General features: G+C 53.2%; 1 protein-coding gene across 1 annotated transcript; it reads left to right on the top strand.

Moving 5' to 3' along the window:
• The first annotated feature begins 2990 nt into the window (after positions 1 to 2990).
• On the top strand, positions 2991 to 27785 carry FAM3D (FAM3 metabolism regulating signaling molecule D). Its single transcript, XM_004419873.3, has 10 exons — positions 2991 to 3173; positions 5459 to 5509; positions 7502 to 7609; positions 10956 to 10976; positions 14638 to 14755; positions 16141 to 16199; positions 19630 to 19680; positions 23453 to 23537; positions 24237 to 24363; positions 27318 to 27785. Exons 2-10 carry the CDS (start codon positions 5497 to 5499, stop codon positions 27405 to 27407), a joined length of 672 nt encoding a protein of 223 aa, XP_004419930.2. The 5' UTR covers positions 2991 to 3173; positions 5459 to 5496; the 3' UTR covers positions 27408 to 27785.

Below are 27785 nucleotides of genomic sequence, written 5' to 3'. Positions count from 1 at the left end.
CACATTCTGAGGTACTGGGGGGTTAGGACTTCAACATATGAATTTGGGAGGGAAACAATTCAACCCATAACACCCACGTAGGGATGAGAAAGTTAGGGTATTAACCTCGGTTATTAATTAATAACCGAGGTTAACAGCTGAGGGCTGTTCCTGGGGGCAATAACTCTCTGGATCTCCCAGCCTGACTCTGATGGGCCAAGAGAAAGCCCTCAGGTGAGTTGTCACAGGTTCTTGTCATAGTACACTAAGGGCATCTTCCGGAAAGGTGACTATATGCTAATTTCTTCTTCAGTAAACCTCTAAGATGGGAGTGGAAATAGATTTCTCCTGCCTAAGTGCTCCGTTGTTCTGAGGCCAAGTCCAGGATCAGTTGTTGATGTCTGCCATGGGCACGGGAGGACCAAGAGGCAGCACACATGCCATGTGTTTACCATTTCTTCACTCAGGTGTATCTAATGGGTTTTTTCTTGCTTTGTGGAGTCCCAGGCTCTGGAATTTGTGCAGTAATTTGAGGCGTGGCTCTGGGCGGAGAGGAGGAAACCTGATTGCTAGCAAGTGCTGGAAAAGCTGAAGGACTAAAGCTAATGAAGGTGCAGTCATGAAGCTACCACTGGTGCTAACTGCAACCTGATTTCCCCACGCTCCATATCTGGCCTCAAGTTCACACCTCCTTAGAAATGACCTGGTGAACAGACAGCAAAGTTGAACCTGTGGTTAATGCCCCTGTCAGGGAAAATGCAGAGCATGTTCACAGAGCTCAGTTTCCATTTTACCTGCAACTCAGGGCTAATTTGGAAGTGACTTTTGGCTGAGCCTGGATCCCTATGATGAGCTAGGAAACAGCTTCTGAGTTCTGTCCTTCCAACAAAGCTGCTTGGGTAAGGAGCTGAGGCCAAGGAAGGGTTGTCCAATGGGGCAGGGAAGGACAGTCCAAGTAGAGAGAACAGAATGTGCAAAGCTGGAGAGGAAGAGAGCCTCATTCTGGGCAGTTCTGGGTGCCTAGAGAAGAGCGTGGAATAGGGACAGCTTATGATAAGGTTGGCGAGGTCAACCTCATGTCAGGGGTCAAATCACGCAAGACCTTATAGCCACATGAAATACTTTGGCCTTTGTCCTGAGAGCATTAAGGACCATAGACCAGATTTAAGCAGGAGAAATACCCACTTATTTCTCCATCAAGGAGCTCTCCTCAACTCTCCCGGCTTGGAGAGAGAGTGACACTCTCTCCATTCATCTTGGCTCTGGGACAGGTCATGGTTGAGCTGAAAAGCACCTGTGTACAGAGGGCTCCAGGAAACAGGAAGAAGCTGACCTCCCGGCTCCTGTAGGGCCATTAAGAAATGTCACAAACAAGCAGGCAGAGAGACGCTTTTGGAGGCATTTTGGTTCCGTAGAAAGAACAAACATCCGTATAGGAATCCTGCCCTGGAGGTGCGCTAGCAGGAAGCAGCAGGGTGAACCAGGCCTGCCAACAGGGAGGGGACGGGGCAAATGGTGTCAGGCCAGCAAACCCCTTCTAGACAGGTGGGCTCCCTGCCCGACAGCCTTTCAGGGCAGTAGATAGCATCACTCTTATTTTTCAAAGAACACTGAGGTGCAGAAAGGTGTGCCCCAAAACACCCAACTAGTAAGTGACAAACCCAGGTCTGTCTGATCCCAAAGTCCATCCTCTTTCCTGACATCACAGGCTTTTTACCTCCTGATTCTTTCAAGACAAGGCCACACGCACCGCCCCCACTGCTCAGCGCGTGCGTCTGCATCTCCTAGCAGGACTCTGCATCACAAGAGGTGGTGCGTTGTAGTGGTTGAGAAAGGGACTCCAGTAGCCCAGACTTACAGACATCTAACTCAGCATCATCAAGGAGAAAAGAGCCTCCCTTTCCCCAGTTTCCATAGATCCATCCCAGGAAAACTCTGATTGGCCTTGCTTGGGTCACATGCTCCCTCCTGGACCAATTACAAGGAAATCACAGAGCTCTGATTGGCCAGCCCCTTTTGACAGGGTGAAGTGCCATGAGAGATGTCGCCCCATCCAGGACCATAGGTAGGGGTTTAACCTTGACTTGGAGGATCAGTGACTTCTATACTAAGACCTAAAAGATGAGTAGGAATGTTCCAGGCAAAGAGGCAGAGGAACAGTGTCCAGACAGAGGGACTAGCAATGCCAAGATCCAGGGATGCTCCAGAGCATGTCTTGCTCACAGCCAAATCCCCCATGCCTAGTGCACAGCCTGCCTTCTGACAAGTGCTCAGAGAAAGCTTCAGGAATGAAATCCACAATTGGCTGTGTGGCCTTAGACAAGTCACTTGCCCTCTCTGAACTTCAGCTTCCTTCTCTATCTGATGGTTTAATCATCCTAACCTTCCAGGACTATGCAAGAATCCAATTCATTCAGTCCCCAGATATTCACCAAGCACTTCCACAGTGCTCAGCATTGTACTAGGCCTGCGGGAGAAAAGGCCCACCACGACAGTGAAAAGCAGGCTTGGGTTTAGGCACATGGCCAGACCTGCAGCCAGAAATCAGACGGGGTCCAGGGAGGGGGAGCAGGACAAAGGGAGAGGCTCATGGACAGTAAGGGTGGACAATGGGCTCTCCAGACAGGGACGAGTGGGGCAGTTCTCAGCAATTTGTGCCTTCCCTCTCCCCACCCCGCACCCCATCCCTACTTCCCATCCTCCCCTCCCACCCCACCTATCTTGTGACCACATACTACCCTGGGGCCACTGCATCTGTGCCTGGGCCCCCAAGTCAGCATGCAGGACAGTAGGACCTTTCCCCCGGGGCCTTTGCCCTACAGCTTCATAACCTGATTAACAGGTTGCGATAATCACGGAAGGAACAAAGAGGAAAGAAACTGTTTCAGGTTTGGGTGGCTGCAGAGGCAATTCTTGCCCCACCCTGCCTACCTGGCCCAGGTGCCTTTCTCCCTCCCTCCCACCCCCAGCAGGCCAGTCCTGGGCTCCAGCTCCAGAGCACCACGGGATGCCAGGGTGAACCGGTTGGGATCTCAAGAGCCCTGCAGGTGCTGCATGGGTAGTTGGGGACTCAGTCAGGAGGGACATCAGGCTGGGAGAGACCTTGACGCCCCTGCCCCTCCCCACCTCCTGCCCTGAAGCCAGAGTCCCTGCTTGTCATGGACAAGACGGTGAGAGGCTAGCCCCCTGCCCAGGTATGTACCCCCACCCTCTACCTCTGTCCTATCTCTCTTCTCTCTCTCTCAATGTCGCCATCTCTTTCCGTCTGAACCTGGGTGTGTGCGTGTCGTATTTGTTCTTTCTCTCTGTTCTGTCCTCTGTCCCTGTCTCTCTGCTCCATCTTGTTCTTTCTGTCCTCTGTCTCTCTCTGTATCTCTGCCATCTCCCTCTCCCCCTTGCCCTTGCCTTTTCTCTCTAGCTCTGTCTCTGTGCACACTTTCTCTGTGAATATCTATGTCTGTCCGTTTGTCTGGCTATCCCCATCTGTCTGACCCTGTCCCTGTCCTTCCATCCTGTGTGGCCCCCAGCTCTCCTGGGTCCTCCACACTCGAGGGACCCCTCAAAATGTCCTTCGAGCCTCATCCAACCATAGGTCACACCCTAAGACCATTCAAGAGCATAATATATTTTTGTATCTAAATAAAGAAAAAGATGGGCCGGCCCCATGGCTTAGCGGTTAAGTGAGCGCGCTCCGCAGCTGGTGGCCGGTACGGGTCCCGAGCGCGTACTGATGCACCGCTTCTCCGGCCATGCTGTGGCCACGTCCCACATACAGCAACTAGAAGGACGTGTAGCTATGACATACAACTATCTACTGGGGCTTTGGGGGAAAAATAAATAAATAAATAAAATTATAAAAAAAAGAAAAAAAGAAAAAGGTTGGTAATTTGACTTTCAGGAAGTTAAAGTTCTACAAAATTTCTGCGGGTGGGGCCGGACAACAGCTCAGCTTTCTCACCTGGAAAGCCTCCCTTTCCTTTCTGGAAAGGAGAGGGGTAGGGCCAGGGTGGGGGAGGGTTTTTACGACTCTCAGAAGGAGACGTGGATTTGCACTTGCGGTTGCTCAAACATCAAGAACTGACCCAACCCGACCCCTCAGTGCCGGGCATTGTCCGGTCTCCTGTCTCACACCAGAGTCCTTGGCAGTTGGGCTTCAGAGACCATGTCTGTTGAGATGGATTCTTAGGATAAAGAAGATTCTGGGGTGGGGAGGGGCAAGAAGACTGGTGGGAGCAAGTTACTGCAGTCAGAGACCCTCTGGCTGGCTGTGGGGGTCCGAGACCTGGGACAGTTACCACCAGCCCTGCCCTGCCCTGCCCTCCCCTAAGTCTCCAGAGACCTGCAGGTTTTCAAAGCTACCAAATCGCTGGTAACTGCCCAGCACCCAGGGGTGGCACAGGTGAGAGGTGGGGCCCAGGACGACCCTACCCTTGCCCAGGACTTCAGTTTTGACTCTCCTCTGAGACAAAAAGCACTGGCGGTGGGACCCCGTGGGGACTGGGCAGCTAGAGACCTACATCCAAATTCTAACTCTGACTCTTGCAAGCTGAATAACCCTGGGCTTAGCCGTGGTGACTCTTAGCTTAATTACCCCTAAAATGGGGAGTTGTGAGGATTAAAGGAGATAACGCATATAGAGCGTCTGGCGCAAACTCACCGGTAATATGCAAGTCCTGATTACTCTTCATTTTGGTACCTCAGCAAAGATCACTTGAGCTTCTGCTCCCTGATGGTTTCACTGGGGCTAGCTAGCTCAATGCCTCTCGGCTGGCAGCAGATAGAAGGATGGATGGATGGATGGATGGATGGATGGAGGGATGGATGGAGGGATGGAGGGATGGATGGATGGACGGATGGGTGAGTGAGTGAATAAATCAACCCTCCAAGAGACAATGCAGGGCAGACTGCACATTCCTCTACTTCCTAATCTCTGCACTCAATAAAAGACATGTTGGGGCTGGCCCTGTGGCTTAGCGGTTAAGTGCGTGCACTCCGCTACTGGCGGCCCGGGTTCGGATCCCGCGCGTGCACAGATGCACCGCTTCTCCGGCCATGCTGAGGCCGCATCCCACATACAGCAACTAGAAGGATGTGCAACTATGACATACAACTATCTACTGGGGCTTTGGGGGAAAAAAGGAGGAGGACTGGCAATAGATGTTTGCTCAGGGCCCGTCTTCCTCAGCAAAAAGAGGAGGATTGGCATGGATATTAGCTCAGGGCTGATCTTCCTCACAAAAACAAAACAAAACAAAAAGACACATTGAATTGAATATAAAATTCCATGGGCGAAAGGGAAGGAAAGGTGGAGGCAGAGAGAGAAGGAAGAAAACTGCTCCCCTGTTTCGTGGCAGATGGTGAGGAACCAAGCTGAAAGGACTGTGAGCTCCTCAGTTAGAGGCACCATCCCTAATCTCCAGTCTCGTTCATTTTCAGACCCCAGATGCCAGTTTCCAATGCGATTTTCCTCTCTCCACAGGCCAGCGCTGACCCCAAGCCGCTCTTCACCTGGACAGGATGAGAGTATCAGGTAGGGCCAGGCTCTGAGGACTCTAAGGCTCAAGGGCGAGGTCTGAGATTGGTTTTGGAATCGTTTTTCTGTCAGCAGTGTCTGCCCATCCGGGACTCAGAGGTGGTATGGCTATATCTGTCCTCAAATGGTCAGGCCAGAATTCCAGAAGGAAACCAATCGAAGGCGGGTCTGGAAGAGCATGAGGAGACTTCCTGCATCGGGGCTGAAGGGCTGGAGAAACTTGGCACAATGGCCCTACTTGGCTGGAAACGCCTGACCCTGGTTGGAAATTGGGGACAAAATATTTGCCTCAAGAAGGGCTATTCTAGGGCCGGCCCCGTGGCTTAGCGGTTGAGTGCGCGCGCTCTGCTACTGGCGGCCCGGGTTCGAATCCCGGGCGCGCACAGCCGCACTGCTTGTCCGGCCATGCTGAGGCCGCGTCCCACATACAGCAACTAGAAGGATGTGCAGTCGTGACATACAACTATCTACTGGGGCTTTTGGGGAAAAATAAATTAATTAATTAAAAAAAAAAAAAAAAAAGAAGGGCTATTCTAGAATCCTCACACCACAGGGCTGGGCCTGAGCAGACGCCTTTGCCTTCTAGTTCACACCCTCATGCTGTACTCTCTTTGTACAGATAGGGAAACTGAGGCATTAAATAGGAAACTGACGCAATTCATTTATATTCCCAAACAGCTGTGAGGGAGTTAAGGGCACGAGTGTTAGAGTCAGCTTACTTCCCTGGGTTCAAATCCCATCTCTGCCACTTACCAGCCAAGTGACCACCTCTCCAAGCTTCAGTTTCCCCACCTGTAAAACAGGGATAATCAATAGTGCCCCGCACAGAGGCTTCCTGTGAGGATGAACTGAGATAATGTAGGTAAATGCTGTTCGCACAGTGCCTGGCACAAAGTGAGTGCTGTGCAGTGTGAGCTGATACCCAAGAGGAATTGTGGGTGCCTACAGCCACACTGTGCTCTAGAAGACGAGGGACTCCCCAGACCTGACATCCACCCCACAGGATCCAGGAGCCTTCTCCCTCATGCCAATGAGTTTGAGGTCAGTGCAAGGCCACGGAGCTGAAATCAGGGCTGAGGAGCGAGGGTGATGCCAAGATGGAGGTCAGGGGAGGAGCGGGGTTACTTGGCCTGAGGGTGGGATTTGATTCTGAAGGCAGCAGGGCTACCAGCAGCCTTGAGCTAGGAGGTGTAGTGGAGCCTGCTTTGGGAATCAGGGAGCAATCTGGCTGTGAGGCAGGGGGAGGCCACATCAGCAAGGCCAGTGTGTGTTCCTATAGAGAGCACTGTGTGGTTGTTTGTGGTGGCTTTCAGGGACAGTTGATGGAAATTGTGGGGGACCAACACTATCCCCCAAGCCGCCCTAGAGACTGCCTACTGGTGACAACTATAACATCCCTCCTGACAACCCATGGGCTCAGCTGCAAGGGCATTATCATATCCACTCTGTGACTGAGGGACTCCAGCTCAGAGAGGCCGAGCTCTTGCCCGAGGTTACACAGAGGCAGCTGGCTGCCCTGAGCACTGGACCAGACTTCCTGACCCCTGTGCCAGGGCTCCCTCCCAGGACTGTCTGCAGCAGAGCCTACCTCCTGCTTTCCTGCCACACTTCTCAGGCCTCACCTCAGGGTCCTGGATAAAAGTGCGGATTCCAGGCCTCACCCCTAGAGAGTCTCTCTCTGGAAGGCTAAGTGGAGCCCAGGAGGGTGCCTTTCTACCTTTCTTTCTAGTGGTCCCACTTTGGAGAACGTTGCCACTTAATCTTGCAGCGTGATCTCACCATCTGATCATCACAAGGATTCACACTGGTCTCACCGCATGGGCCCACGGGCTGGTCCGTGGTGTGGACGTGGTCTGGACCTACAACATGGGGTCTCGCGACGTGGTCTCACTGTGGGGTTTTGGTAAGGACTCACAGGTAGTCTTGCCGTGCAGCCTCATGACGTGGTCTGGTGCTGTGGTCTCATGGCAGCATCTCCTCGCTCTGCAGGTCTGCTCCGCCTCGTGGCCTTCGTCTTTGCCCTGGTCACCACATGGATCTTTATTCGCAGCTTTGACGGCTTCAACATGAAAACCATCCGTCTGCCCCGCTGGCTGGGTGAGTGGGCCCACTGCTGGGGGCAGGGCCTGTGGACCAGGGCTAGGGGCCAAGGATCTATTCCTCTCTCCAACCCTGGGTGACCCAGGGGATGGCCAGGCACGGCAGGGTGTGGGCCTGCCTTTGGAACCCCAGCCACTGGGGCGGTAGAAGAGGGGGAGCAGAGAGGAAACCCCCAGGCTGTCAGAAAGGCTGGAGCCCATGGGGATCAAAGGAGCATTCCGAGGCTCTGGCCAAAACATGTGCCTGCATCAAGGGCCATTTTGAAAATGGAACCCCAAGAAGGAAGGGAAGAAAGAAGGAAGGACCGAGGGAGGAGACAAGGATGGGAGGGAGGAAAGAAGGAGAAAATTGTCCATGCGTTGAGTGACTTCCACTTGCACTTGCTGTTCCCTCTGCCGGAAACCCTCTTCGTGCAGATCTCCCTGTGGCCAGCTCCTTCTCAGCCTTTAGCTCTCTGCTCAGATGTTACCTCCTCAGAGAGGCCTTCCCTGACCACCCCAGCCACAGCCACGTCCCATCCTCCTACTTTAGCTTCTCTCATGTCAGGCTGTTTCCTTCAGAGCATCATCATCATCCATCATTATGTTGTTTATTTATCTATTTACTTGGTTGTAAGTAAATAGATACTATCTCCACCCCATAGAATGTGAGCTTCCTGAAGGCAAGGATTTTATCTTGCATACATCCATCTCTCTAGCACCTGGTGCAGAGCAGATACTCAGTAAACACTTGATAAATGAAAGAAAAATGGATGGATGGATGATGGGTGGGTGGATGGGTAGATAGATAGTGGATGGCTGGATGAATAGATGATGGATAGATGGATAATGGCTGGGCGGATGAGTGGACGGAGGGTGGATGGGTGCATGGATGATGGATGGATGGATGGGGAATGGATGATGTATGGATGGTGGATGGATGAACGGCTGATAGATGGGTGGATGATGGATAGATGGATGGATAGATGAGTGATGGATGCTAGGTGCTTACATGCATAGTATCATTTAACCTGAAAAAATGCCCATGGGGTGATCCATGGTAGGTTGTGGAGTGGACTCATGCATGACTTCATGGTATGGTTTTGTGTGTAGTCTGAGAAAAGATAAGCTCGGGAAATTAAGAAATTTGCCCAAATTCCCCTTGTAGGAATTCTGACAGGAATTCCTGCCAATAGGAATGGGAACCCAAGTCTCCCAGATCCAAATCCTTTCAAAGGAAGGAGAGGAAGGGAAGGAATTTATACCTCTGGATTTCTCCTCCTCGATGTCAAAGAACCACCTCCACCGACACAGTCAAACACAACAACCTGTAGTGGCCAGGCTAGCTCACGGCCTTACAGCAGCGAGAAGCCAGTCACCCTGTCTTTAACACAAACTCCCCACAGTGGAGTCTCAGAAATCCCTCACTTCACCCACTTCTTGTCAAGCATGGTCCACACCCAGGTCAGGATGATTTATATAGATGCCTGGTGACCACCATATCCCCAGCCCCAGGGCACTTCTTTTATGCATGGAGATGACGTGGCTGTGCTGGTGGCCTTGGAGGAGATGGACCAAGGTCAGTGTAGGAGGCTCAGAGCAGGAGTGGAGCTCAGGGGTGTCCTCTAGAGGAGAGAGCCCCGGCCTGAGATGAGAGAGAAAACAGTGTTTGAAAGGAGACCCCGGAAGTTGTTTCCCTCTCAGAATTCAACTCCCTGGGGTCTGACAAGTCAATACCTCCAACCAATGCTCATCAAGAGACTATGCTGTGTTAGGTCCCAGGGACCCCAAAATGAAGAACATGTGGCCCCAGCTCATGGTCTGAGTTGGGGAGACAAACAGACAGTTACAGAATACACAAAAATGAAAGTGCATTAACATGATCCAGAGAAATGCTTACAGCGGCAGGAAATGTAACCAGTGGGAAAAGTGGCCATCAAAAACCATTAGTGTTCGGGCATTGCCAAGGGTAACATGCATTTACTTCCGAGGTTCCCAGCCTGGTTGCACACACCCCCACCTTATTGTTTAATGCATTAATATAGACTCACACATATAACTATAGCACAAATTTATTTTTTAATATTTTTATTATATTGATATATAGTTGGTTTCCTTTCTAATCCAATCCATTTTATTTTATGCATTTAATAACATGCACTCAGAGGAGGAAGTTCTAAGTGTCTCAAGAGCAGCAGGAATAAATTAAGATTAAGAACTCCTGATTTACCTGGCAAATTTGGCAGGGTTCTTTCAGATGGGAGTAACAAACCAAACTCTAACTGGTTTAAACACAATGAGATGTCTTGAGTCATGTAATTGAGAAGTCCATGGGCATCAGGCTTCAGGTTTGGTTGGCTCTAGGGGCCCCCACAAAGCCCCCAGAGTGTGTCTCTCAATGTCTGTGGGCTCTGCTTGTTGCTATTTAACCTCAATCCATGGGCAGCTTTCTCTCTGAGGCAGGTATGATGGCTACCAGCTCTCCAGATGCTCATCTTCCAGCTTAGCTGAAGGGGACATTTCTTTCTCCCCCGGGGCCATATATCTGCCTAGGAAAGGGCCCTGTGGAGATAGTCGGTGCTGCAGTAAGTCAAGGAAGGGACACCTCAACACAGCTGAATAGCCTCACCATCCTCCCCTTCACTGCTGCCCAGGCACCAGGCGCTGGGCTGGGCCCTGCCAGACTGGCCTCACCAGACCTTCTCCACAGCCCGTGAGGGTGAGTGTGATGGCCTGCACTGCACAGTCAAGGAGACGGAGGCTCCGGGAGAATGAAACTCACACGTGGTCACACAGCCAGGAGTCAGGGCTCAGACTCCAATGGGTCTCACGACAGAGCCCCACTTCTTTATACCCCCTAGTGTCGCGTGTGTCTGTGTGCATGAGTGTGTGTGTATCTACATGTGTCTGCGTGCGTATGTGCATGTTTGTGTGCATGAGTGTGTGTAAGTGTATCTACATGTGTCTGTGTGCATGCATATTTGTATGTATGTATGCACGTGCTTGTGTGTGCATGTGCATCTGTGTGTGCATGAGTGTGCATGTGTGTCTGTGTACATGTGTGTATCTACGTGTGTCTATGTGTGCGTACGTGTGTGTGTGCATGTATGCGCATGTGTGTGTGTGTGTGTGTGTGTGTGTGTGTGTGTTTGAAGGGGTGGCAGCGGCATGTGAGGAAGGACTCCCTGACGAGGTGGGACTTGTAGCTCATTTCACGGGAGGGGGACTCTGCTTGGCCAGGCCACTGCCATTCCGAAGTTCCTTCTTCCCACTCCCCACTCCCTAGCCCCCAGCCCCCAACCTCCATCCTGCAGCGGGGCCCAAAGCACTTTCTCTCTAACCAGTTTCTATCTTCTTTCCCACAGGCTCAGTCCCCAAGGAGATCCGTGAGTATCTCCCCAGCCCACATTTGCCTTAGGGCAAGATGTTCCAGGGTCTGTACTCTGGCCCTGCAGAGCCTAGAAAAATCTTGGTTTCCAGGGTCTGTCCGGCTCTCTCCATCCATGGCCTGATGGTCCCTTCTGAAGCCCCCAAGCCCTGTGTCAGGGATGGGCCCCTCTCAGATATTCAGACTGATAAGGACAGCTCCACTGCCCCCCTTCCCCAGTCCCCTCCTGCAATCTGGTCTGTGCCCCACCCCAGCCTCCCCATCACAGCACCCAGCACCCAGCCCTGCACTGCCACCTCCCCTGACTCCCCTCGCCTGGCTGGGAGCCCCAAGGATGGGGGCTGTGCTTATTGTCATTGCAATGACCTCAGGCTTGGCTCTTGGTTCCTGATCCAAAGTACGAGGGGCCATGTTGGGCACAACAGGGGCCCCCAGGAACAAAAACAAGGGGGCACTTATTGTCTGTTGTGGTAGAAGTGCCAAATGTGCAAAGAGAGGTGGGGCAAAGTGTTCCAGGAGGGCACCACCTTCCAATGGGATGGGATCAGGGAAGGATCAGGAAGGAGGCGGCTTTCAGCTGTGTCTTGTGGAGGAGGGAAGAGCCTATGCAAAGGCCTAGAGGCAGGAATGCTGGGGCTCCAGTGAGACCTTGGCTGCAAAGTCAGGGGCACGAATGTGGGGCATGGAGAGAGCACTGGGAGGCCAGGAATGCTGAGGGCCCCAAATGCAGGACACTGCAGACCTCTGAACCCAGCTCCCGAGGTGCAGGGAAGGTGGAAGGAGGGACAGCTATGATGACGACAATAGTGACAATGATGGAGTGCTGACTATGTGCCAGACACCGTATTCAGAACTTTACAGGCACGTCGTGCAATCCTCACCATGACCCTGTGTGGGTGTTATAATTATCCTATTTTATGGATGAGGAAACCAAGGCTCAAGGAGGTGAAATTCTTGGCCAAGACAACGTAGCTGTAAGTGGTGAACTGGGAGTCAACCTCCCATCTACTCCAGGGCCCCCCTCTCAACACCTCTTTGCAAGAGGCAACACCTCCAGGTGCCCCCTCTCGCACCCCAACCTGGTGGTGACTAAAGAGGGCTGCAGCTCCAGGAGCAGGCTTGTACCTGACTGAGAAGGGCGTAGGAGCCCCAGTGCGCTGTGAGTCACAGAGGCAAAGCAAAGACTGAATCAACATGAACCATTCACCCCACACCCTCAACCCCATCTCCCAGGAGCCTCCTGAGTCATATTCTGAAGTAGACACAGAGTGTCGCAGCATCTTGGTGTGAACTAACACTCAGACATCATGTGCTGGGAGTATGACAAATCCAAGCACCCGTGCTGCCATCCCCCCTGCCTTCTCCCATGGCAGACATCACCAATCAACCCCAGCTCTCCCTCTAAGCCACAGGCAACCTCAAGAGCTCTACCATTAAACCTTTAATTGTAGACCCATCAACATTTAAGAGGAAACCTATTTGACAATCCTGATCTAAACCAACTCCCTCATTTTACAGCCGGCAAAGCTAAAGGGAGAGATTTCCTGCAAGTCACACCGCAGATTACTGAGGATCAGCCCGAGATTCCTGGCTGCACCCCCTCCAGTGCTCAGCTCCACGCCCTGGGCAACAATACTAGGGGTTCCTGGAGGGGTCGGGCAGCTGGTGGAGGCAGCCCCCCGGGCCCAAACCCAGAGAGCAAATCCCCTGCCTCCCGGTGGCTGAGACTCCTGGGCGTCATCCCCTTCATCTAGTAGCCTGACGGTGAAGGCTGGATGGTCAGAAAATCAATTCCGGAAAAGCCTGCTTAAGCCGGCCTGTTGACATCGAGTTTATCAGACTTAGCTGCAGTTGATTAGGCTCTGGGCAGACTCTAGGGTGGTCCCCGAGGCCTGGAATAATCCCTCCAACATAGGTGAGAACATCTCATCTCAAGAATAAACTGGCCTCTCTGTGGGGGGCAGGTGGCCAGAGGTGGGGCCCCCAGGCTCACGGGAGAAGATGACCCCTCCCTGGCATCACTCCCAGCCAGACCTGCCAGCAGGGGCTGTGCCCCTGTGTGGAGGGTCCTGTCCAGGGGGTGGGGGAGTGGGGTCAGGTCCACATCTCCAGCCCCCTCTCTCCTGAGCCATAGGCCTGGACACCCACTCTCTCCTGAACAGCCCCTCGTGGGTGTCCCCACTCCCAGCCCTCACTCTCGGATGATAATGTCCCTCTCGTAGCTCTGGTTACAGTGGGTATGCTGAAACTTGGGGTGGGAGTGGGGGGTGTCAGAGAGCCTAGGAGAGGCCTGCCTCTCAGACCTCAGGGCTGCCCACTCAGCCGAGGGAGCCGAAATCCAGAGGGTGCGTGTCGCGGGCGGCGTTCACTCCGGGAAGGGGCACCATTACCTACTCAGAGGTGCCGTGGCTTGCCAAGCCCGGCCCCTGGGCTGGGTCCCCCCAAGGGGCGCTTTTTCCTGATTCACATAAAGGCTCCCTGTAGGCTGGCAAGGGCCCTGAGGACGCTGATCACCCTCACCACATCGCCCCCCAAGCCGCGGGCCCAGCCCCGCCAAACGCTCTGTGTGCTCATTCAGTGAACATTTATTGAGTGCCTACTGTGTGCAGGCCCAGGAGTTACTGGGATGATTTAACAAGATAACGAATACTAAGTGCTGCCACAGTGCCCAGCACCCAGCAAGCCCGCAGCGTGTCCCAGCTTCTCTTGAGATGCCTGCGGGTCTGCCCTGAGCTCAGCCAGACACGGGCACAGGGGCTGGAGGAGGGACAGGCTGCCCAATCACTGCTTCCCCTTTGCAGGCGAACTTTCTCTAATTCCACGTTTGCCCAATCCTGCCTCCTGGTACCTTCCGAACTGTCAGGCGGTGGTAAAGAATACACATTAGTATAAATTAGAACCTGCCAGGCTGAGAGCCCAGGTGACGTCCCAGCTCACAAAGAGCACTTGGAGGGCTGAGCGGCTCAGCAGCTGTGTTTGGGGTCCTGTCTCCACCTTCCCTTGTTCATGGTCCTCCTGGGTTTACCCCATGAGGGCCACGTGGAGGGGACACAGGTCTCAATGGCAGCCACAAGCTGCCACGGGGGGGCCACATGCTGAGTCCTCAGTGGGTTCTAAGCGCCGAGTGGGAGGACTGGAGCCACCTGCCTGTTCCTGTTGTGTCCCAGGGTCGAGCCCATAGGAGCCCATAGCTCAGAAAATGAGTGAAGAATGACTGAATGACAAGAATAGCCAATACATACTGAGTTAACCTGTGCTCGTCTATTCCTCAAGAGAACCCAGTGGGGAAGGCACCACTGTTATCCCATTTCACAGACGAGGAAGTTGAGGCACGAGAAGGTTGAAGACTTGCCCAAAGGAACCGGGCACTCCTCCCACTGAGCTGGGGCACCAGGGGGTTGTCAATAGGGGCCTCTGGGAACTCAAAAGGTTGCTGTGGCCCAAGAGAAAGGTTCTCAAGAGAATCCCTTAATCACAATGACTCTGGTTATTAACCACTCACTGCTCATTACTCCACATGCATTTACCGGGTTAGGGGGAGCCTGCGTTGAGCCAGGCACTGTGCTGGGGCTGGCACTGTGATGGAAAGCCCGAAAATAAACTTTGGGGTGGTCAGACACACAGCTGCTGCCACCAAGGCTGGTCTGTTCCCTCCCCAGGGGTCGTGAAGACCAAGTGTGGCCTCAACAAGCCCTGCCCAGACAACTTCTTTGCGTTTAAACTCAGCAGTGGAGCCGCCAACGTCGTGGGCCCCTCCATGTGCTTCGAAAACCACATGTAAGTTTCCTGTGCTTCGTTTCTTTTCTTTTATTTCATTCATTCATTCAATCATTCATTAGCAAATTCAGAGGCTGCAGGGGCAAGCCCTGAGACCAGCCCACACCTTCCACCAGCTTCCTTTTACCCGGGATGGGTAAGTCACATAATAGTAATAATCCCAACAGCTTCTATGTCTGCCAGCACCTTGCTAAATGTTTTACAGCATCCTCTTATTCAATCCCCCAGCACTCCAAGAGGTGGGGCTATAATTATCCCTTTTGTAAACATGAGGACATTGAGGCTCAGACAGCCTTACCCAGCTAACCATTGGTAGAGCCAGGATTTGAACTCAGGTCTGTCTGAGAGGCAAGCTGCTGGGCTTCCTATGAAGGGAGATGCCTATGGGGAGGGTTCAAGATCAAATCCAGGCGTCAAAGTCCAAATGCAGCAGGTGCCAGGGCTTCCACCCAGGTGTAGGAGAAAGACTGTGTACCAGTTTTTCTGGGTAGTAAGGGCCCTAGGACAGCAAGCTTGCTCGACAAAAGAAGCCAGAGACAGGTGTTTTAGTCAGGATTCTGAACCTAACTCCAACTCACTTAAGCAAAACAAGGAACTTATTGGTTCATATACCCAAAAGGTCAGAGGCAGTGGGCTTCAGGACCAGCTGGATCCAGGGGTTCAAACCGTGTCATCAGGGCTCCCTCTGACACCATCTTCAGCTCTGCTTTCCTCTGTCAGTAGATTCAGTTTTCTTTACTGAAAACGTACTTCTTTATGTGTGAAGGAGGGAAGCCACCAGCTGGGTTGACATAGTAGCCCAGTCTAGCACCCCACTGGGAAGAGAGCTTTCCTATCTGAATTATCTCTGCAAAAGTCCCAAGACTGGGTCTCATTGGCCACATGACCATGCCTGGCCCAATCACTGTGGCCAGAGGTACAGGATGCTCTGCTTATCCAGGCCTGGAAGGGAGATCAGTCCTGAGAACCACCCGGCCTGAGATGGAGGAGGACAGTGTTCCCGAGGAACACCAGAAGATGAGGGTGCAGAGGCTGGGCGGGCAGGAACACACACAGGGCAGCACGGCAGCAACTTTCCGGATTCTGCCTTCCTCGTGGCCTGGGGGTTGGGCGGGCCCGGGCCCCGCCTCCAACACTCGTAGCCCCAGGCAGGGACCCTCTCTCTTCTCTGAGCAGACTGTTCTGGTCCAAACAGCCAGGAGCGACTCCTGGGAGAATCCAGCCCCCCCACCCCTTTCCAGGAGAAAACAGATAGCCCAGGTTATTCCGCGTGTTTCCTGAGGCTTCGGCCTCGTAAGGGCAGGTCTCCGAGTTCCAGAGTCTGGAAAGCAGCGTTCACTCCACACTCGGGATGGCTGTTGTATATCGTTTTTCCTCTTCTTCAGGATCATGAGTCCTGTGAAGAACAACGTGGGCAGAGGCCTCAACATCGCCCTGGTGAACGGTGAGTTGCTGATCCACCCCAGACAGCCCCTGCCAGGCTCTCAGGCACTGGGGGGAGGCAGATGTGCATTCATTCAACCAACACTGACTCAGCTCCTGCCACATGCCCAGGGTCATCTGTAGCTCAGGAGGGGAGGCCTGGCTGGCCTGTGAGAACAGAAGTTCTAAAAGACTGGGTCCTACCCGCAGTCCTGGCCAGGCCCCTGCCGTGTGCACCTATCCCAGGAGGACACACTTCTCCTGTGAAACATGACCCCATCCTCAAGGCCATCCCCGCTCAAACCAACACACGTGAAACCCTGGGGGACAACCAACGACAGTGTGGGACCACGAGCTGAGTGCACACCTTCGTTCATTCATTCAACAAATATCAACAGCAGCTGCTGTGGGCCAGGCCCCGTAGAGGGCGCTGGGGTCAGCTGTGAACTAGAAGGACAGGCCCTGGCTTCACAAGCACCCCCCGGGAGTCCAAGAAGTTGACCAACAATCGCAATGTGGTGAGCATCTATGGAGGAGAAGGAAGCACAGCTCTGGGAGCCGGGACACAGAGCCAGGGAGGGGGCAGTCAGGGGAGGCTTCCAGAGGGAGGGGACGGTCAGCTGAGGCCGGAAGGACAGCAGGGATTGGCCAGGAGAAAAGAAGGGGAGGCTCCCTCCAGGCAGCGGCAACACTGTGCAGAGAGCAGGGAAGGGAGGAGGGAGGAGAAGGGTCCGGGGGTCCACACTGGGTCTTTCTGGCTGCAACATGGAAGCAGGTAGTGGTGAGAGGCGAGGCTGGGGAGGCCAGCAGGGCCAGAGGATGAGGCGCTAAGTGTCCTGTTAAGAAGTGTGAGCTTGAAGGAGAGGGCAGTAAGGAGCCTCAGAAAGGCTTGGAGCAGGGCCTGAGGGCCCAGCCCTGCATTCCAGAAACTTCCTTCCAGCTTGGAGTAGAGAAGCTGGAGGCAGCGAGGCCCACGGGAGGCCCACAGTCTCACTAAGCAGATGATGAACACTAAGCGTCACATTTCTAGCAGGTGATGAACAGGAGGCCGACTGCAGGCCAAGCCTGAAACGGACACACGTTTCGCGGGGGTGGGTACTCAGGGGCTGAGTAAGGCCCACGTGGTCTGGCCCCAGCCAAGACCCTCCTCTCTGCCTATGGCTCTTAGATGGGAACAAGGGCCATTTCCCTGGATCTAAGAATCTAAGAGCCACTTCCTGGGACAAAGGTCAGGGCAGATGGAAAAAGGGCACAATAGCCATTCAGGAGGGGAGTGGTCAAGCTTGGTGCTGCATGACCACATAGTAAGTGACAGGGTAGGACTGGAACCTGGCCCTTTGCTCCTAGAGGAGCCATCTCCCCTCTGCCCAGACATCCTGCTGGATCCGAGAGAGGTCAAGCCTGGAGCAAAGATGGAGCCCAGATGGAGGGGGATTGGAGGGCAGCCCCAGCGGACTTCCTGGGGGCCTGGGAAGGGTGGGGTCCAGGAGGGTCAAGAGGCCGGGTGGGGCCACTCCTCCTCCGAGGTCTTGAGAAAGACAGCAAGGTCTGATTCCCTCCGATGGTGGCCCCTTCTTGTAGGGAGGGCGTGCGGGCAGCTCAGACCGGTCTCAGAGCACTTCTCCGGGCACACCAGGCCCCAGAGACTGTGGGAGCCTCAGTCTATATCCACTGTCACCCAATCTCCACTCACCCCCAATGGGGAGGGCGGGAACGCCTCCAGCTACAGCTGACCCGGCTGAAACCTGCTGGGTTTCTCTTCCCCCAAATGGGCCACAGCCGGAGAAGAACTCTCAGAATGTTTTCCCATGAGACGGGCTCAGACTGGGGCCTCCTTCCCCACCCTCTCAGAGCCCAAAGATAAAAACCACCATCAGTAACACTAAGAGTTAACATTTATTGAGCATTTACTGTGTGCTAGCTATTTCACTGAACCTCATCACAATGCTAGGATGGAGCTGTGCTTAGCATCCCCATTTTCCAGGTAAGAAATGGAGGCTCAGAGAGGTTAGGTGACTTGCCCAAGGATACACAGCCAACAGAATCATCTAGATTTGAACCTGGATCTGGCTGACTCCAGGTCTTAATCACTCAGCTAAACTGTCTCCCTAGACTAGAAGTGTTTCTAAGCATGTGTGCAGCGCCCACTGCATGCCAGCTGTGCAAAGTCTAACAGACCACTCAGGGCCTCGGGGTCCTCATCTATGTAACAGGCCAGAATAACAAAAAGATTGCTAAAGGCTGGTGGTCCTTAACCTTCTAGAGGGGCAGAGATTCCTTTGAGAAACTGTTCAAACTGCATTTCCTCCCCCTAATTCCAGAAAAATCCACAAACACACACAATCACAAAAGCAGTTTCACTGGTTTATAGAGCCCCTTCCAAGGGCCCCAGGTGAAGTGCCTCAGGGGCTTGGACACTAGTAGCTACAAGAATTCTGGAGGGGCTGCAGTGTGAGCCTGTGCCCACCAAGCAGGAGAGCTGCCACTACCCAGGCCCGTGTCCCCACCCTCCAGGAATCCTCAAATTGCAGTGGGGGAGGGCGTGATGGTGAAAATGCAGAGCTGCCATCCCCTCTGCAACACCCCCATCTAGTGGTAGCAAGTATGAACTGCGACTTCCCTCCAGAATACTGGGTTCCTGGCAGGACTCGGACCCTTTGCAAAACCCACAAACACAATTCAGATGCCTGGACTCAGGACCCTGAGGACGGTTCAGCCCACTGCAAATCCCTTTGCCTTCAAGAGTCGGAGGACTCAAATTGCAGATTTAGGTGGGAATAATGATGACAACTGTAGTTTTTTTATTAGTTTTTTTTGTGTGCATGTGAGGAAGATCACCCTGAGCTAACATCCGATGCCAATCCTCCTCTTTTTTTTGCGGAGGAAGACTGGCCCTAAGCTAACATCCGTGCCCATCTTCCTCCACTTTATATGGGATGCCACCACAGCATGGCATGACAAGCGGTGCATTGGTACGTGCCCAGGATCCGAACCTGGGCAACCAGCAGTGGAGCGTGCGCACTTAACCGCTACGCCACAGGGCTGGCCCCTTTTTATTAATTTTTTTTAATTACTGTTTTGCAGCTAAAATTTATTTTCCATGCTTACTATTTTAAATACATCTCTTTTAATTCCCACAGCCCACTGTACAGATGCAAACATTAAGGTCAAAATACTAAGTCGTGCGTTAGGAAGTGGCAAGGCAGAGCACAGACCCAGACTGGTTGGATTCCATGCGATTCTGGAGACCCTCCCCCATTCTGTCCTTGTGCCTCTCAGATCAGCCCAAGGGTTACGGGCACCTACTTTAGTCCTGTCTGCTTTCTACAGGATCTGATTTTATCCCATTATTAGTCTATTTTTAGACCTTAGACTACAAAGTAGCCATTTTCCAAAAAACGACAAGCAGAATGCCACGTTACAGCAAATAATAGTTTGCTCTCATCCCTTAGGAACCACGGGGACGGTGCTGAGACAGAACTCTTTCGACATGTACTCTGGAGGTAGGCCCTCTGCTGGCACTGAGGTCGAGGCGTGGGCTGAGCTCCTTCCTGTGGCAAAGCAGCTTTCAGGGTGCCGGGAGCTTCGCTCTTCTTTTCACGGAGACAACCAGAAAGTGGCACATGGGGGCTGAAGGGCGTCCTGCTGCCTTTGAAACTCCTTTCTGCTGTCCTACTGGGCTCTCCCAGATGCAGAGCCGGAGACAAGGATTCAAGCGCACTGCCTTATTTGGGAGGAGGTGCTCTGAGGAAATGCCCATACGGAGTGGGAAGTGAGACAGGGAAAGGAAGGCCACCAGGACAGTGTGTTATTGGGTCATTGAACACTGTGGGCAACAGGAACGCAGGAGCCAGTGTCCAACAAAGCCCCAGAGATATCCCAGGGGGCAAGGGAGCTGGGGTGGTCCCACCCCTAATTCCTTGGCACTTCCCACACTTCTGGCCTGCCCCACAGGGCAAAGGAGGATCTGGAGGTCAGGGAAGACCTCCAGGCAAAGAAACGCTGGTGCTGGCAGTTGAAGGCCAGGATGTGTGCACTGAGGTGCTAAGGACGAGGGCATATGGCCCGGTTTGCTCTGCTAGGTAAATGGTACTCTACTGCAAGGCCGCAGGGGTCACTTGGGGGCCCAAGGGCAGGACAAGGCCTCCTGAGGCCCAGAAAGGTCAGCTCTGAGGCTCCAAGCTCTCTGCACCTTTCTGCAGATGTCTTGTCTTCTCTCTCTGCACAGACATGCTTTCTGAGCCGCTCTGTGCACAAGGCCACTCCTTAGAAAGTCACTGTCTTCCTTGCCCTGAGTGCAGCCCGGCAACAGGGCGCTGACCGACCTGGGATGGAGGCCTGGACATCTAAGTTCCCACCAGCAGCTTCCTCGCCCACAGGCTGCCTGGCAAAGCTGCGCGCGGGGGCGGGACTCTCACCCAACACTCCTGACAACTTCCAAAATGTAGGGGAATCAGTCTTGGGCCCAGTGTGCCACTCTGCTGCCCGCCCGGCTGGCAACCCAGCCTCCCTCCGACACAGGTGCCTCAACAAGGAGGGGAAAAGCAGCAAGGCCACCCTTTGCAGACACAGTCTGGGCCCTGCAAGGACTGATTTCCATCAGGACAGATGAACTGAGCTCAGCCCCCTTCTCGGGGCCCAGCTCCACTCAGTCTCCCTCCCATGTCCCTGAGATCACAGGGCCAGCTCTGGGCTCGGGCGTCACAGGTGCCGCGCATGTGCCCACTCACCCCGGAAGCTCCTCGCAGAGTGGAAGGGGCCCTGCTCCTGCCACTCAGCTGGCTTCCTTCTCCCCTGAGTCCCCCATCTTTGTCTCCACCTCCAGGGAATACTTACCTCACTGCACCCACCTAAACACTAAGCCCAAGGAGGGGCGATGACCACTGGGCAGCAGAGAGCAGCCAGCCCTCTTGGCTTTGCCAGCAAAGCAGGGGCTGAAAGGTGGGAAATGGGAAGCTGCTCCCCAGAAGCCACAGCCAGGGAATGTTTGGAAGGCAATCTGCAACACCACCTTAGAGACAGGAGCTGGGACCCTGTCCTGGGCCCAGGACTTCAGAGGAGGGGCCCACGAAGGCCGTCCTCCAGCCAAGTCTCACCTCACAGGTGGGGTCTGCTGGGCCAGAGGATGAGCCAACCTGGAGCTTGCATCAGGGCCCACACAGCCCTCTTCCAGGTGTGCCCCCCAAGCTGCAGCCACACCCTAGGACCGAGGGGTGCCCAGAGGGTGGCATGGACAGAGCTTGAACAGGCGGACTGGGGTGTCCACATGTTGGCAAGCAAGGCCCCTCCTGGGGCAGGTCAGAGCTGGAGATGGGTGAGAAGAGGGGGCAGGCCATGGGCCGAGGGCCAGAGGCCTTCCTGGGCTCTCTGTCCAGGACCCTGCAGATATCCAGGGAGGCCTGGGCCAGGTTTATGGAAAAGGTCCAGTCTCTGGAGAGACTTCAGGCTGCGTGACCTGAGGCAGGTGGCACCTCTTGAACCTCAGTTTTGTCATCTGTAAAATAGAGGTGACCATGGTGTCCACTTCATGAGATTGATGTGAGGGTTAAATGATAACCCACAGTAATGGGTGGGAGGGGCCCAGGGAAGTTCGTTAGTCTTCTCTCTTCCCTTCCCTCCTCCCTCACTCCAGCTACGTGATTCGGAAGCAAAGAGGTCATCTGTCAGAATGAAAAGGGAAAAAAGTAATTAGAAAGACGAAACCAAGTTTCATAATGCCTTATTTTGAACTTGGATGTAACCATGGCTGATGGGGAACCAGAAACAGAAACATTCTGGGAACAAGTCGTCCCTTCCCACAGGAGACAAAAGAAGATGAAGGTTATTTAAAGTGAGATGATAATTAACAGAAGACACACTTCATTTTTTCCAAACATCCACCATCCATCCCAGACAAGAGCCAGATTTTGATAACTGCTGACGGCTCAAACAAATCAATGGTCCTCTCAGAGCACCTTCTTTAGTCTAAAAAGTTCAAGGTCATTTCACTAACAGAGCCGCTGTGGTCGTTGACTGGAGGCCTCCGTGTCACTGAGCTGGTTGGTGGCTGGCCTTGCTTGAGGGACTTGATTTTTCCCCTAGGTCCAAGGGATCCCCACAGATACTAAAAATCAAGGCGGCTTCGTGGGCATGCGGCCTGTGGGTGGAACAGTCACACAGGCCCCACACTTAGAGGAAACTCACTCTTTGTTTGATGCTCTGCCTTCACCGTCTTAAAATTCTCAATAATTTTTTAACCAAAGGCCCCACATTTTCATTTTGCCTTGGGCCCTGAAAATTATGTAGCTGATCCTGCTAATCATTGTACTTACTGTATGCCCAGAGTCACTGTCATATTTGATCTTTACAAAAATGCTATGAGCAGGGCTATTAATCATCCTCGTTTGACAGATATAGCCCCTGCTTTACGCACAGGCCAATCTTGTCCATACTTCTTCATCCATTCAATAGCCCCCTGTAAAAATTACACCATATCAAGAGTACCATCTGCATTTTTGGTATTTTCCTTTAAATCAGCTCACTTTTTTTTTTTAACTTAAACATATCTTAAAAGGAAATTATATCACTGCCCTAAGTAGAAAGCCATTATCACTTTTTATGCAGAGAAGGTGACCATAGAAATAAGCATAACAGAAAAAAATCAGTGTCCTTGAAGTGAGCTGGGTGCGCTGATGCCTCCCCCAACTGCTGCCCCGAGGCTGCTCTCTGTCAAATGCAGAGATTTCTCAAGCACAGGGAGGCGTGAAAGATGAGAAGGGAGCCTGGCTCCTTGACGTAAGCTGGAGATTGTAGGAGACTAGTGTTCCCTCTCCGAGTTGCCTGTAGCCCAGTGGACGTACCCTCTAAAGTCAGCACAGACTAGCTGGGTGCATCTTAACCAGTGTGGAAGGGGGTGCTGGGGGTGGTGTGCAAAGATCCCAGAGCCCCTGAGAGATGGTTGTGCTCTGTCCCCTGGGGTAGGCCCCTGGGCCCTTAGACCAGTGGCTCTCACTTGCTGCACATCAGTCACCTGGGGAACTTTCCAATTCCAGAACCCACCCCAGACCACCTGAATGAGGATGCCCTCACTCTGTGCACTTTGCTCTCCCCCAGGACAACGGCCGCAGGGAGCTCCACCCCAAGATGCTGCCTCCTGCTGGCTCCTGAGCTTCAGATGGAGCTCAGTGTCCACCTGCCCAGGCCGCTCCTGGGTCATGACAGCAGGAGGAGAGAATGAGAAGGACCAGCAGTCTTCCCCCTAAATGACCAGCACCTCGTTTTTCCTTCCTCCCCCAGACCCTACGCTCCTGGAGAAATTCCTCAAAGAAATCCCAGACAGCACACTGGTGCTGGTGGCCTCCTACGATGACCCAGGGACCAAGTAAGTGGGAACCCCCACCTGCCAGGCAATGGGGTGAAGGGTACCAAACGCTTCCAAACCCCCTGTGTCCGTCTTGTGGCAACTTCTCCTAAGGAAATAACCAGACAAGTGCACAAAGAGATGTTCTAGGAGGTTCTTCACAGCCTTGGTTACAACAGCAAAAAACCAGACACACTTCCCTGTCCAGTACTAGCCGACTAGTTACAGAAATCATACATATGGTGATATATGACATATTATTATATATACATATATAAGAGGATACACTGCATCAAAAATGATGATGCAAAAAATATTTAAGGACATGGAAGAATGCTGAGCCTTTAGTGGTAAGTGAGGGAAAAAAAGCAGATTACAAGAGCGTTGGCGTGATCCTACAGTGCATGGGGGAGAAAGACATGAAGGAAATATATTAAAATTTCACAATGCTTATGTCAAGGTGGTGAGACTGTAAGTAATTTTTACTTTGTGATGTTCCATATTTTCCAAATGAACATGTATTATATTTGTAAGCAGAAGCAAAACTGTTTTAACACGTCTTCAGCCCCTCCGAGTGGCTTTAGGAGAGGAGTCCTGGTCGCTCCGCCCTGTTCCTCCCGAGCTCAGCTCAGCTCAGCAGCAGCTGCGCATGTGGGAGGGGTGCTGAGTGCCCCCCTTCTCCCATCCCACCACCTCACCATCCCCTCTGGTCCTCTGCAGAATGACTGACGACATCAGGAAGCTCTTCACCAACTTGGGCAGTTCCCACGCAAAGCAACTGGGCTTCCGGGACAGCTGGGTCTTCTTAGGGGCCAAAGACCTCAAGAGTAAAAGCCCCTTTGAGCAGGTGGGTTCCTGGCGGCCTCCCTGTCCCAGTGAAAGCAGAGCGGTACCAGGGATGGTTGGACAAGGACTGGGGTGGCGTAGGAAGGACACATGGGGCAGGGTGGGGAGGACCACCTGGCTGTCATCCACCCCAGAGGTCAGGGTGGCCTGACTGCCTAATCCTCCAGCAGGAAGCAGCCTGGACCATTTTGCAAGGAGGTGGGTCATATATAAATGCACAGATACATAGATAAGTACCAAAAAGGAGAAGGAAAAGGAGAAAAGAAGGATGAAAGGAGAGTGAGGCATGGAGAAAGAGAAAGGAACTTCGAGATGAAGGCTGCATGATGGAGGGAGGGGAGCCCAGAGCAGGGGCAGGATGCCTGGCTTCAGGTCCCAGCTGTGACCTTAGCCAAGCCCCTTCTCCCCCTAAGTCTCAGTCTCCCCACCTGTAAAGGGGAGGGTTTGGACCAGGAGAACCCTGTGACCCCTTTTAAGTTCCCTGTGGAGAGGGTGAACTTCACCAAGAAGGGGACAGGAGAGCCCCCTGAGTATGTGGAAGGAGTCAGGAGGGGTCCATGATATGGGGCTCCACAGTCACTCCCCAGGGGTGGCCCAGGCAGAGGGGCTCTGGGAGGTGGAGTTTGAGGAGCACTCACAGGAGGAAAGGGGAGTCCACGGAGGGTTGAGGACCCACAGAGAAATGCCTTCTCCCCTGTCAGGACAGTCCATCTGTGCATCCTCAGCTCAGAGCAATTCCAAACCTGGGAGAACTGGCCAGGCCTTCCTGGGCGTGAAGTAGGCTGCTCCCTGGTGGTAAGAACATTCATCTCTGCCCAGATCCCAAGACCGGGAGCTAAGGGTCAATGATGGCACATATAGGACCACTGGGGAGAGTGGACTCTGTCCTGAAGGCAGTGGGGAGCCATGGGAGGCTGAAGCAGGAGTGACAAGAGCAGAGTGAGAACAAGAAAGACTAGTATAGGAGTGCCCCCTTCTCCACCGGGATACATTCCAAGACCCCAGTGGATGCCTGAAACCGCAGATAGCATGGAACCCTATATACACTGTTTTTTCCTATACATACGTACCTACGATAAAGTTCAATTTATAAATTAGGTACAGTAAGAGATTAACAACTTATAATAAAACAGAACAATTATAACAATACATTGTAATCAAGTTATGTGAATGTGGTCACTCAATATCTTATTGTACTGTACTCACCCTTCTTGTTGTGAGCATGTGAGATGATAAAATGCCCACGTGGTGAGAGGAAGTGAGGTGATGACTAGGCATTGTGACGTAGCCTTAGGCTACTGTTAACCTTCTGACCATTCGTCAGAAGGAGGATCATCAGCTTCCGGACTGCGGTGAACCGCACACCGCAAACCCGGATACCCGAGGACTACTGTATTCAGCAAGCGCTTGCTGTGTGCAGGCACCGCTGAGCAAGTGACGTGCAGGGTCTTATTTAACACTCACGAGGAAGCAGATACGATTATCGTCCCTTCTCGCAGACGAGGAACCGGGGACTTGGAGAAGTTTTGACCCGCTTGCTCGGGTCTCAGAACTACTCCGTGAGGCGGCTGCATTCCTCACCCAGGTCTGCAGCCTCCGCCAAGACTCCCTGCGCGGACGCTTTGAGAACGGCCTCCCCGGCTCAGCGCGGAGAACGCTGTGGAAGGGGAGCGGCGGGAAGGCGGGAAGGGGGAGGCCGAGGCCACAGTCAGACAGGAGACGCGGCCCCCTGGAGAGGGAGGGGCTGTGGGAGCCGAGACGGGGCGCGCTGAGCTCCGGGGAGCCGGCCCACGGTGGGCCGCGCGGGTTTCGCCCTGTCTGGAAAATGAGGGCGTGGTTTGCATGCGTGTGTTTCCAAGAGAATGTATTCGGGTAATTAGAAATTACTTCTTAAACATAAGGACTAGTACAAAGTAGCTTGCGCTAGAGGAGCAGAGGAGCGGGCGCTCTGTCTACACTCGCTGGGTGACGAGCACGGGAGGCGGGGCCGGGGCTCCGGAATGGCCCTGTGGGAGGTGCGGGCGGACTCGCCGGAAAGAGGCTCGGGGCTGCGCTGGCAGCGCAGGCGCCGTTCTTCCTTAAAGCGGAGCTTCCAGACCCGGCACGACCGGGCCCAGACGGCCAAGAGGAAGCACCTAAGTAGAGGAAAGTCAGCACTACCTTTTACCTGAGATTTATGATCAGCTGCCGGGGACCCCCCACCCAGAAATGAACCAAGGACCACACCGTGATTAAAACCATCCTGTCTTTTGTTCCCACACATGGGAAACTGGGATTTAGAGAAGCAGCATCTAGAATGTTTTTTTTTTCTTCCTAAGGGTTAGCCACGATTGTTCCACCCGTAGATTTTGCCATTTACATTTTTTCTTCCATAAACTGAGCCCGAGCATTTTAAACACAATCTTAACTGATTTTATTCTCTTTACATATTTACTGTTAATATTAATTAATATTATACAGTGGTTCCGCCGCTTACCAACTGGGTGGCCATAGGCAGTTTCTTTGGCCCTCTGTGCCTCAATTTCCCTCTGTAGAATGGGATGATAATAGTATATGCTTCTTAGGGCTAGTGTGAGGATTAAATACATAAGACCCTTTGTGCCTGGCATAAAGCAAGCACTCACGAATTGCTAGGATGCTTCTTTTTATTGTTGTTCTTGTTAGTATTTGAGATGTCCTAGAAGGGCTGATGGAGAATTTGGGAAAGGGGCTAAAGCTCTCCAAGCGCCCACCCCCAAAGAAACTTTGGGCAAGCTGCAGTTCCTCTGAGCCTCAGTTTCCCAATCTGTGAAATGGGTTAGTAATATCCAACACCACCCCTCCCCACCTCCCCACAGGGCTGAAGGGCGGGTGAAGCGAGTGACGGCATTTAGGTTTTAAAGCACAATGAAAATTCAGGTGTGAATCCTAAATAGCCTCCTCCATTGTCAGTGCTCTCTCTTCTCTCCCTTCTAGTTCTTAAAGAACGACCCAAACTCGAACAAATATGAGGGCTGGCCGGAGCTGCTGGAGATGGAGGGCTGTGTGCCCCGGAAGGTATTTTAGGGCACTGTGGCTCTTCCTGGGCCGGGGCCTGAAGGAGGTCCTGCCTGACTTAGGAGTCAGACCCTGGGTTGCTGTGGGCTGGACCGGCAGGAGCTGACGGATGGCGGCGGAGGAGAAGGGGGCAGGAGCGGCAGTGTGGACAGTGCTGAGTGAGGGTCCTCGCACACTCTGCGCGCTTCACCTCTTCAGAAACAAAACCCTCCCACGGACTGAGGCATCCTGCCCGGAGACGGCCAGCCTCAGAGGGCCCTTCCAGAGCCTACTGTCTGTGAAGAGAACAGGTGTGCTTTCCCTCAGGGACTGCTGACTGTCACCCCCGAGGAAGGACGGACTGCCCACACCTGAGCACAATTAAATTTTATTTTTGCTGATTTTGAA

This window comes from Ceratotherium simum, chromosome 5 (assembly GCF_057802395.1).
Source record: "Ceratotherium simum simum isolate JZ-2026a chromosome 5, ASM5780239v1, whole genome shotgun sequence".
In the NCBI taxonomy this organism is placed as follows: domain Eukaryota; kingdom Metazoa; phylum Chordata; class Mammalia; order Perissodactyla; family Rhinocerotidae; genus Ceratotherium; species Ceratotherium simum.
Note: the sequence above shows the minus strand (reverse complement) of the source record. Positions and strands in the feature narration are given on the sequence as shown.